Genomic DNA, 12371 nt, shown 5'->3' with positions numbered 1-12371 from the left:
CTGTTAGCTAAATTTCAAATGCAAATTGCAATGCCAAATCTTGGCCATTCTTTTTAGGTGGCAAACCTGAGGAATTGTCCCAGATTGAGGTGTCATTACAGGTTTTTTGGAACAAACTGATAAACTAAATAGAAATAAGTCACCAGAACCAGATGGTATTCACTCAAGAGTTGTAAAGGAAATCAAATATAAAATTGCAGCGTTACTAACTGTGGTATGTAACCTATCATTTAAATGAGCTTCTGTATCAGATGACAAAAGAATAGCTAATGTGACACCAATTTTTTAAAGGGCTTCAGAGGCAATCTTGGCAATTACAGGCCAGTAAACCTAACTTCAATATTGGGCAAACTAGTTGAAAATATAGTAAAGTAAATAATGATCAGACACATAGATGAACATGATTTGTTGTTAAAGAGTCAATATAGTTTTTGTAAAGAGAAAGCATACCTCAACAATCTACCAGAATTCTTTAAGATGGTCAAGTATGTGAATAAGTGTGATTCAGTGTAGGAATGTAAGCGATTAGTTGACTAGTCAACTACCCAATAAACTAAACTTATTGGGTAGTTGAGTCACTACTGGACTAGGGATGTTAAATTGCAGGAAAATGATAAATCAAATAGTGGATGCATTTTGCATCGACTATAGTTGATACATTTTGACTATAGTTGATGCATTTTGCATTCAACTAGCTGATAGGGCATCTCTGCCTCTGAAATCTAGAAACAGCCCTAGGGGACTCCCTGCTGACTCTGGGCTCCATCCAGCGCTGCCAATTTGAAACATCACCACGGGAGCCTGGAGTCAGGCTCCCTGCAGCGTTTCAAACCTGCAGCGTTGCACTGAACCTGGGATCAACTGGGGACTGAAACGCTACGGGAAACCTGACTCCGGGCTCCCGCAGCAGCATACTTCTTTGAAGTACTTTCTCCTTCCCCCCCCCCCCCCCCACTGCCTCTTTCTGATAGAGGCAGCAATGCAGGGGGAGCAACTAGTCAACAAGCTTGTCGACTAGTCCTTCAGATCCCTATACTTGACTAGTCGCTTCCCCCAGCTTGCTGCCTGTATCAGAGGCACCAAAGAGGGGTAGAAGAAACCAGTGCTGGGGGGAGCCAGCTTAAAATCCAGTTCCCCTTCCCCCCCAACAGCATCTTCACAGGGGACAGAGGAAACAGAAGCATAGCAGAAGAAACTGCATGAGTGGTACCAAAGCAGTCCCCCCCCTTGCGCCGAGTCCTGACTGCTGCACCTTTCCCTCTAAAATGTACAAGAGCTCCCCACAGGAAAGGCACAGCAGCTGGGACCCAATGTGAGCGGGGACTGCTTCGGTCTCTGCTGCACCTGTTCCTTTGATTAATCTTATCACCTACATGCACTCCCCCACTTTGCTGCCTCTGTATCAGAGGCAGCAAAGGGGGAGAAGCAGGAGCTGGTGCCTGTGAAAAACTGGCTTTAAGCAAGATACCCAAGAGCACCAGTCCACCTCCCTCGCCCCGCACTGCTGCCTCTGATAGAGAGGCAGCAGTGCAGTGGGTGAGGGGGGAAGGCGGGAGCCAATACATGCCAGCTCCCCACGCGTATTCAAGCCAACTCAAGCCAGCCCCCCACACATATTGACTCCCGCAAACAGTTCTGCCCGCCCTTGCTGCTTCCTACAGAGGCAGCAAAGGGCAGCAGGCAGGAGCCAGTGCTGGAGAGAGCCAGCTTAAAATTGGCTCCACAGTGCCACCTGCCCTCTTCCCCCGCTGCCACCTCTATTCGAGGCAGCAGTGTGGGGCAGGGGCGGGTGAGACTGCTATGAAGCAGCCCCTGTCCATGAGGGGTCCAAGCTCCCCACGGACAGAGGCTGCTCTGCATCCCACAGAGCAGCTTCTGTCCATGGGAAGCCTGCACCTGCCGCAGCACTTTGCAGCAGCAGCCTCTGTACATGGGGGGTCCAAGCTCTCCGCAGACAGAAGCTGCCCTGCATCCCTTGAACCCCCTACAGACAGAGGCAGCAGGGCAGGGCTGCAGGAAGCCAGTCCACAAGGGGAGTTGGGTTTTAAAATATTTTCCCTCTGACCATCTCCCACCAGCCACCCTGCACTGCTGACTCTGATGGAGAGGCAACAGTGTGGGATGGCAGAGTGCTCCACGGGAGTAGGCCAGAGAACACAGGCTGCTGGTCCCACCCCCCAGGGACTATCGAATAATTGTGTAACCAATAATAGTTTATGCAGTTACACGACTATTCAGTTACACGATATCTAACATCCCAACTTCAAACCAGGACCACTGACAGAGGGAGCAAAGGGGGCAGTTGTCCCAGGGCCCAGCAATTTAAAAGGCCCTGGGGTAATGGGCTGCCACTGCAGCAGCAGCAGCTGCTGGAGCCTTGTGCTCTTTATATGTCCACCAGAACCCTGCACAGTATGGTCCAGGTAGTGCTAAAGGCAGGCTGCTTCTAGCCCCACCCTTTTCATCCAAGTCCCTGCCCCTTCCAGACAGCTCAGAACCTAGCTCCTCCCTCCACTGCCCAGGGCCCGGCGACATCTGTCACCAACCCTGCTTTAAACAGTGAGGTGAAAAAATTTGCAGATCGTACAAAACTACTCAAGATAATTAAGTCCAAAGCAGAATATGAAGAGTTACAAAAGGATTTCACAAAACTGAGTGACAGGACAACAAAATGGCAGATGAAATTCAATGTTCATAAATGCAAAGTAATGCACATTGGAAAACATAATCCCAACTATAAATATAAAATGATGAGGTCTAAAATTAGCTGTTACCACTCAAGAAAGAGATCTTGCAGTCACTGTATATAGTTCTCTGAAAACATCTACTCAATGTGCAGCAGCAGTTTAAAAAAAAAAAAAAAAGCAAACAGAATATTGGAAATCATTAGGAAAGAGAGATAATAAAACAGAAAATATCATATTGCCTCCATATAAATCCATGGAACACCCACATCTTGCATACTGCATGCAGATGTGGTCAGCGCATCTCAAAAAAATAAACATGAGAATGAGAAAAGGTACAGGAAAGGCAACAACAATGATTTAGTGGTATGGAACAGCTTTTGTATGAGGACAGATTAAGAAGACTGGGGTTTTTCCAAAAGAGAAAAATAAAATAAACTGAATATGCTGAATGTAAGATGGTACAGAAGAATATCTATTTAATTTCTCACAAACTGTCACATCTTATGTAGACTTTAGAAAGTACTCACTTACATTATGGGTATGTCTAGACTACATGGCTCCGTCGACGGAGCCATGTAAAATAGTTTACTTTGCGTAGTCAAAGAAGCGGGGATTTAAATAATCCCTGCTTCATTAAAATAAAAATGGCCCTCACGCTGTGCTGACGATTATTTGACTATACCGAGTAAACTATTTTAGATGGCTCTGTCGATGGAGCCATATAGTCTAGACGTACCCTATGTCTACACTACCGGAGATATCCCAGAAAGACTCTGCTGCATCCAGGGAACACGTCTGCCTTTCCGAAATTTTTTTCAGAAGAGCAGACGCGCTCTTTCAGAAGCCCTGTATTCCTCATTTTATGAGGAATAAGGGCTCTTCCAATAGAGGAGGTTTTTCCGACATTTGGCCCCATGTAGAAGGGCCAAATGTCAAAAAAGCCTCTTCCGAAAAAAGAATTGGAAAAAGGTACATAAATTGCAGTTTGCAATTTACGTACCTTTTTCCGAAACTCACCCCAGCAGTGTAGACATAGCCTTAGTTGAAGAATAAACAGAAGGGAATAAACTGAACTCCTAAGAAAGAGCGGGATTTTTATATAAATATCTCGATTAAAAAGTGAGCAAAGAAAATCCTCAATAAGATACTGCTCTTTTAAACATGTAATGATTTTACTTGCTATTAGCCTATCTTTTATCAGTCATACTTTTACAAAAAATAAAGTTTAATTTGTTGCAATCCTTTAAAGAAAAAAAGATTAGTGTAATTTTAACCCTACCTTCTTTTATAAAACAGGTAAAACACTGTTAATCCCAAAGCAAAGAAGGCAATTCCAACAATAGTAGCACCGGCTACTAGAACGGAGACTAAATGGTTCACAAAATCTACATAAACAAACAAACAAAAATTGTTAATGTCCAAATAACATTTTATGTAATTAGCAACTATCATGATGAGACAATATTGCTTCAAGTTATGCTTTATTGTACTGATTTACCATAATGGTATTAATTATCTAAAATTTCAAATGGCATAGAAAGCATCTACTCTTGAAGATACAGTGATAAATTATCACACATCATAATGGAAGTATTTTTCTTAACTAGTCTATACTGGTATTTTTTCTAAAGTTTTCACTGTTTAATTACCATCACTGCATGGTATAAAAGTCCCTCTGCCATTACAGGCTAATTAAAAATGCTTTTCCTATATTCATCACTATAACATATGTTTACCTATCCAACAATAATCAAGAATTCAAAATTAATCTATTTTAGTGGGTTAATTTTCTAATTATCTTAAAGGAGATTTAGATCTTACTTGAGAGGACTACTACTATGGAATGGTCTACTTACTCCTGCTCAGTTCTTTGGGTAGTTCTGCTTTCTATCATTTTGACCAACCTCTATAGCCCACCTGTGTTCTCTACTTGAAAACTTCCTTGCCAATTAAGGATCTTCCTTGCAATGGCTCAAAGTTATTTGCAGAAAAGACTGAATCTCTGCATAAGGAGTTGCCTTTTATATTAAAAATGTATACACCTGGACTGAGGTTGAGATTGAAATAGGAGGTAGACTTGTTGAAAGTCTCTGGGTAAAGATAAAAGAGTTAAAAAAACAAGAGTGATGTCATGGTAAGGGTTTACTACAGACCACTTAACCAGGAAGAGGAGGTAGATGAGGCATTTTATAAAGAATTAACAAAATTATCCAAAGCACAGGATTTGTGGTACTGGGGCACTTCAGCTACCCAGATATCTTTTGGGGGGAAAAACAGCAGGGAATAGATTATTAAACAAATTCTTGGAATGTATTGGATATTGTTTTATTGTTATTTTAAAGGGCAGAGAAAGCCACAGGTGGAAAGGCAGTTCTGGATTTGATTTTGACAAATAAGGAAGAGCTGATAGAGAATTTGAAAATGGAAGGTATTATTCATTATTCTAAGGAACGATAGGAGGGAAAACAGCACAATAAAGAAAATGGATTTCAAGAAGGCAGACTTTAGCAAGCTCAAGCAAGTCTAAGGGGAAAAACAGTTTGAGAGACTTGACAAATTTCAGAGAGACATTACTAAGGGCACAAAAGCAAACTATGCAAATTCATAGAAAAAATAGGAAGTATGCCCCCCAAAAAACCCTACCCTGGCTTAAGCTGAAGAACTTCCATGATCCTAAACTCAAAAATTAGTCCAACAAGTGCAAACTAGGGTAAATTAGAAAGGATGAATATAAACGAGTAACACAAATATGTGGGGAAATAATTAGAAAGGTCAAAGCACAAAACAAGATTAAACTTGTTAGAAACAAAGGGTACCAAGAAAACATTCTATAAATACCTTAGAAGCAAGAGGAAGACCAAGGAAAAGATAGGCCCATTGTTCAATGCAGAGATGTGTAAAGGACAGAAGTGGGATAGTTGCCAGAAGTTCTGACCTGCCAGAAGCTGGGGATGGGAGATAGGGATTACCTGTTCTGTTAATTCCTTCTGACAGGAGACAGAAGACAGGATACTGGCCTAGATGGACCTTTGTTCTGACTGGCTGTGTCTACATTGGCACCCCTTTCCGGAAAAGGGATGCTAATGAGACCAGTTGGAATTGCAAATGCCGCGGGGGATTTAAATATCCCCCGCGGCATTTGCATGAACATGGCTGCTGCTTTTTTCCGGCTTGGGGTTTTGCCGGAGAAAAGCGCCAGTCTAGACGGGATCTTGCGGAAAATAAACCTTTTTCCGGAAGATCCCTTATTCCTACTTTCAATAACAGACATTATTTCAAAATAACTTTACTAGCGTCTACACAGCCAAACTGCTATTTTGAAATTATTTTGAAATAGCGGAACACTTATTTCGAATTTAGGAAACCTCATTTCATGAGGAATAACGCCAAATTCGAAATTGCTGTTTCGAAATAAGTGCTGTGTAGACACTTTTCAAAATAGGAGGCCTACAGCCTTCCCAGGGTGCCCTGGTGGCCACTCCAGCCTCAACCAAGAACACTCCTCTCTCCCCGCTCCTCTCTGGAGCCCTTAAAGGGGTTGACTCTGGCCACAGTGCCTGTGCCAGCTCCAAGCCTGCCAGCCCAGAGCAAGAAGTCACTGCCGTGACCCAGTAGCCCCAAAACAAGAGCCAGCAAGCCACTGGCAGCCAGTCCTCCATTGCTCCCAGCAGCCTGCCAGGGCCCAGAGAAGGTGGGTGCCTTCCTGATCCAGGGTGGAGATCATGGACTTTATTCAGGTTTTGGGGGAATGCTCCCAACGTCCATGATCTCCGCACTAGACGGAGGAACGTGGCCGTCTATGGCAGGATAGCTGCCAGCCTGGCCACCAAAGACCACATGCGAACCCAGGAGCAGGTCTGCATGAAAATCAACTTGGTCCGACGAGACGCCCTCAACCCCTGAGCCCTGTGCTTCCCCACCCTCTTCTTCCCCTTACTTTCCCCTTCCAGCTCCCTCCTCCCAGGTTTCCCCCTCCCCTCTCCCACCCTCTCTCTTTCTCTCTCCCGCCTCCTTTCCCCAGTCTCACCAGAGTTTCATCCCCCCCACCCAGTTTTGTTAAATAAAAAGAGTTTGTGTTCATGAAAATACATGTATTTTATTTGACATCAGGAAGGGGGGTTAGGGAGGGGTAAGTGGAAGGACGTGAGGGAGGAATGAGGCACAAGCCCCCAGTGGGGCAGACCAGGGTGGCTCTTAGTGCTCCTCAGGGTGGAAGCTCTCCTGCAGGGCCTCCTGAATACTGACAGCCCCCCGATGGACCTCCCGGATGGCAGCCTGCAGAAAGTGCAGCCAAGCTTGCCAAAACGCGTGCACGAGAAGCACCAGAGTGCCCAGAGGCAGCTCTGGCTCCATATTGCAGTGTTCTGTGGTGTCCCGAATGAGGGCAACCAGAGCACACAGAGACAAAATGCTTTTCTGTCCCTCATCAAGGTAGGCAAGCAAGCAGGGAAAACTGAGAACTGACTGGCCGGGGGGGTCCCTTTAAGCACAGGCCTCAGATAGCCTCAGGCAGCAGCCACACAAAGTAACTCCTGACCTGATGCCCTGCCGCATCTGGTTCCAGCCGGCCTTAAATGTGATTCAGCATCCACTCAGTGTGGACGCGCTATTTCAAAATAGCAAAATGCTATTTTGAAATGCATTTTGTGTGTAGACTTGTTATTTTGAAATAAGTTATTTCGAAATAACGCTGTAGTGTAGACATACCCTTAGATAATATCACCACCTTCAGCTTCTCTAGCAGTAACTCCAATACTTAGCCCACAGTTAAACCACTTGGTTCCATGAATACTCTGAACACCAAGACATCAGATACCCAAGCAGTAGGTACTGAGGAACACTGTTATGAGATAAAAGCGACGAGGAGTCCTGTGGCACCTTATAGACTAACTGAAGTGTAGGAGCATAAGCTTTCATGGGCAAAGACCCACTTCGTCAGATGCATGTCTGACGAAGTGGGTCTTTGCCCACGAAAGCTTATGCTCCTACACTTCAGTTAGTCTATAAGGTGCCACAGGACTCCTCGTCGCTTTTGCAGATTCAGACTAACACGGCTACCCCTCTGTTATGAGATAAGTGGTACAGAGGTTAAGGATAGCAAGGTTCTGGATACTCAGACATCCCATACTGAGGTCAATGATCAAAGTCTGGTACTGTAAGAAATGTGGTCTGAAAATTTAGTTGATAGTAATTATGTTATTTTAGCAATAAGTACTAGGATATTCAGAAAGGCCTGTTCAGGTTTTTGACTCCTAGAAGGATGAGCTTGAGATGCATCAGTTTGAAGACTCTTATGTCTTGATTTGCTAGGCACCAGAGAAGTTTACATGAGCTATGGCTCATCAATAGAGCAGTGTTGCATTCTACAACTGTCAGAAGATATTGAAGCCAATATGGAGGCCAATGTTTTGACCTCTTATTAAGTGTGGTTCAGGATCCCAATGTGAAATATCTGCTCACCAGGGCACTAATGCAGAAGGACTTGATTGAAGGACTGTAGTCTAACTAACTGTCCTTACTCGTGGTGTTTAAGAAGGCTTGTGTTAGGTTTCTGAGAAGAAACAACTTCAGGTGGGATTCTCTAGTTCTCTACATTTGCTTAGAAAAGGAGCAACATATGGCAACTTTGGAACTTGTTCCCCTCAAAGGCAGAAAAGCCACTAAGAATATTTGTTAAAGAGCAATGAGGCTTTATGTTGGGAAAAGTTTTTTAATTCTGGGGATTTAGTTTCTTACATGTTGCTAGTACCCCTTTATGAAGGGATGTATACATATGTCTAGTTTAAACCAAAACTTAGCCAAGAACATTATCTACATTTTTAGCTAAAATATGCAATAACTATCTACTAACTATGTGAACTAACTCACTAACAACTAAGGCTATGTCTACACTGTGGAGGTTACAGCAGCACACCTGTGTTGCTAAAGGCCTGCTGCTGTGAAGCACACAAGTGTGGCTTCTCCTGTAGTCTAGGAGAGCTCTGCTACCAATACAATTAAACCACTCTAATGAGGGGCTGTAGTTTTGTCAGTGAGAGAACATCTCCGGCTGACAAATTGCTGTCCACACTGGTGCTTTTTATTGTTAAAACTTTTCAGTCAGAGGGTTTTTTCACATCTCTGACCGCCAAAAGGTTTAGTGAGTGAAGTGTAGTGTAGACATAGCCTAAGTAGTAAGATTACAATAAACTTCCAATAATCCAGCACCTTTAGGACCCAGGGGGTGCCAGATTCTCAAATATGCCGGACTACTGGAAGGGGGGGCTATGAGTGGTCTGGGTTGGAGTTTGGGGATGCGCCCCTTGGCGCTGCGGGACCAACCCAGCAGCACCCCAGCTGCTCTGTCCCAGACCTTCCCAAGTCAGCCGCTGCTGAAACTGACCAGCGGCTGACTCCGGGAAGCTGGGGGCAGAGCAGCTCCAATTGTCCGGCTGCCCGGAGCACTTCCGGGTTCCAGATGGTGCTGGACCATCAGGAGTGCCGAACCATTGGATGCTGGACCACAGGAGTTTTACTATACTAAGTAGTACAGTATACAAAGAAGGCAGTGAACACTATAGGTCATCAAGAAGGAACTGAATGAGGGATGGCTGGGCCTGCTCAGATTCTTATGCCCTGTGCAGGCAGGTGGTGAATGAGGATTCATGTTGACTGAAATTTCTCATATATTCATGTCAAATTTCCCAAATAGTTTCAATTTTTAAAAAACCTTAAACAAAAAAATCTATCAAAAATGTATGTTTTAATATTTTCAAAATGAAAAGTCTTCATTTTTACTCCAATATTATTTTTAAACAGGTATAGAATCTGAAAATAATACATTTTGTGTCAAACTGTTCCCAAGTGAGTTACTGCAAAGGTTCATTTTTATACTTGATCACAAAAATCTAGTCACAGCAAAAGGAACACTTACTCCACAATATCTTCTATCACTATAGAGATGGGGCTTTCACTAGCAAGTCTTCTAGATTTTGAAGGATATAATGTTTCTTTTAACAAAGAGCAATGGATACTACTACAGTTGGTTTTGTGAAGCCTTTGGTGCAAATGCAAAGCCAAAACGAACCACAACAAACTGAAAATAGTCTGGATCACAAGTAAAACACAAACTTCCAATGTTACTGTATGAGGTAGGACACAATATGTGTTTTTAAGTCTGCAAGCCAAAATCTTCCAGCTTCATTGTGACAATGACACACCAACTATAGCTATCTGAGAAACCTGCATATATTTACACTAATAGATAATTAAATAAAATGTACTAAGAGACAGAGGTAATATAATGGTTAAGGCTGAAGGAAAAAGAAATTAAAATCTTTATTCTGGGACCAGATTTCAAATATATGTCCTTACTAAAAAGTAGACTGAACTTCAAGTTGCTGAATTACATATACACAAGAATCTTTCTGATAGGTATGCTAAATTGCTAAGTAACAGAACACGTACTGCAGAGAGTTTCTGACTATGTAAGCATGAACATGCTAATCATAGAATAAAAAAATCATAGAATTGAGGTCAGACTTCCAAAGGTTATCAGATGCAGTCCAGGACAAAGCACCATCTAGGTCTAGACCATCTAGGTCCTCCACTACAAAAAGGATGTGGACGCATTGGAGAGGGGCAACCAAATGATTAGGGGGCTGGAGCATATGATTTATGAGGAGATGCTGAGAGACTTGGGTCTGTTTAGTCTGCAGAAGCGACAAGTGAGGGGGGATTTGATAGCAGCCTTCAACTTCCTGAAGGGAGGTTCCAAAGAGGATGGAGAGAGGCTGTTCTCAGTAGTGACAGATGGTAGAACAAGGAGCAATGGTCTCAAGTTGTGGTGGGAGAGGTCCAGATTGGATATTAGGAAAAACTATTTCACTAGGAGGGTGATGAAGCACTGGAATGGGCTACCTAGGGAAGTAGTGGAGTCTCCATCCCTAGAGGTGTTTAAGTCTCGGCTTGACAAAGCCCTGGCCGGATTGATTTAGTTGGAATTGGTCCTGCCTAGAGCAGGGGGCTGGACTTGATGACCTTCTGAGGTCTCTTCCAGTTCTATGATTCTATGATTCTATCCTTGACAGGTGATACTCCAGACAAAATATATTAGAGCTACCTTTGCTATCAACTAAAAATGTATTTAAAAATAAGTATAAATATACTCTACAATACCAAATAGAAGCTCTTATCCAATACAGGTTAATCTATAACAGTGGTTCTCAAAGTTCATTGCATTGTGATCCCCTTCTGACAACAAAAATAACTACACAAACCTAGGAGGGACAACTGAACCCTGAGCCCCACCATCCTGCATAGGATGGGGGGGGGGGTAAAGCCAAAGACCAAGTCCCATCATCCCAGACAGGGATGGGGGAGGGGAGTAAAGCCGAAGAGCTGCAGACACGAGCTTGTAACCTCAGCCCCACCACCCAGGGCTGAAGCCCTCAGACTGTGCATTCGGCCATAGGCAATGGGGCTCAGGCTTTGGCCCCGGAAGGTGGGACTCAGACTTCATTCCCTGGCCCTGCCAGCAAGACTAAGCCAGTCATGGAAACCCCATTAAAACAGTGTTGCAACCCATGTTGAGATCCAGTTTGAGAACTGTTGATATATACTTATAAAAATGCCTCTCCATTAAATGGACATTCTGCATGGCTCAGAGGCCAGAGCTCAGTGGCAACCCCCTTTGCCCTACTATACCTGGGGTAGGTTGGGATACTCTGATGCAACTCAGATCCTTCAGTCTTCCTTGAGGAGGGGGCAAGTTAGAGCTGTACATGGTTTGAGGATGAATAAAACTTTCCTTCCCTTTTGGTCCCCACAGCGCTACCCAGTGCTTAATCCAGCCACTTGAACTGTCTGTCAAATTGAGGATTTGGGCCAGAGTCAACAGACAAATATTTTATTCTGAGTAATGCTTACATTATGCTTGCAAAGTACATGTTTTAAAACATCCACTCAAAGACAAAAAGTCATTAGGCCTCCTCCCTTCATTGGTGTTGGCACCACAGAAGTGCACTTGTTCCCTTGTGGGTAACAAATTTCTAGAATCACTCACAAACCTGCCTCTGATACATATCTGGACAACACACATAAAACCATCAAGCCACTAATATTTTTTCTATTAATATAAGCATTTAGACTACCAGGTTCTAATCAGTAAACAAAATACTTAATTTTCATCCAAACTTAAATATTAAAGTAAATCTAACTATTACCTTTTATTTAAAGAGAATGAAAATCGGCTTCTGCATTTTTGTACTAGCTTTCTATTTTGCTAATGTCACATGATATCAACATTGACTAAAAGAGTTTCTGTAAACAGGAGACTCGAAAAGGGAAGATTTGTCTTACTTTTCAATTATTTTTTTCATATAAAGCATGTGCGCCAATCCTCACTAGAGGTTTGTGTCCTGCCTTGGAATCACTGGTGGCAGTTAGAGTGGAAGTCCTTACAAGAACCACCCATCCTCCCTCTCTCTAGAAGCAGAAGAGCAAACGCGCTCCCTGGATGTGGCGGGATTTTTCCGGGATACCTCTGGAAAGCCTCTGGTATCCCGGAAAAACCCTGTAGTCTAGACGTAGCCTAAGATACTGATTTGACCTTGCCTTCCAGTTCTGCATTGTCCCTATTATAGCCCATGCTCCCTCCCATTTCCAACCAATCTCCCAGGTCTCCATGTTCTTCCCTCACCTGTG

At 43.4% G+C, this 12371-nt stretch overlaps 1 protein-coding gene across 1 annotated transcript in view; it reads right to left on the bottom strand.

The window, feature by feature from the left end:
- The window catches only part of C9H1orf185 (chromosome 9 C1orf185 homolog), a 55199-nt gene that overhangs the window by 31530 nt on the left and 11298 nt on the right, over window positions 1-12371 (bottom strand). The window contains exon 3 of the mRNA XM_075935958.1: window positions 3967-4072. Coding sequence (XP_075792073.1) covers window positions 3967-4072 — 106 coding nt within the window. The remainder of the gene's footprint in view (window positions 1-3966; window positions 4073-12371) is intronic.

The sequence above is a fragment of the Pelodiscus sinensis genome, chromosome 9, assembly GCF_049634645.1.
Source record: "Pelodiscus sinensis isolate JC-2024 chromosome 9, ASM4963464v1, whole genome shotgun sequence".
Lineage (NCBI taxonomy): Eukaryota > Metazoa > Chordata > Testudines > Trionychidae > Pelodiscus > Pelodiscus sinensis.
The sequence above is the reverse complement of the archived record's forward strand: the minus strand, read 5'-3'. Positions and strand labels throughout refer to the sequence as shown.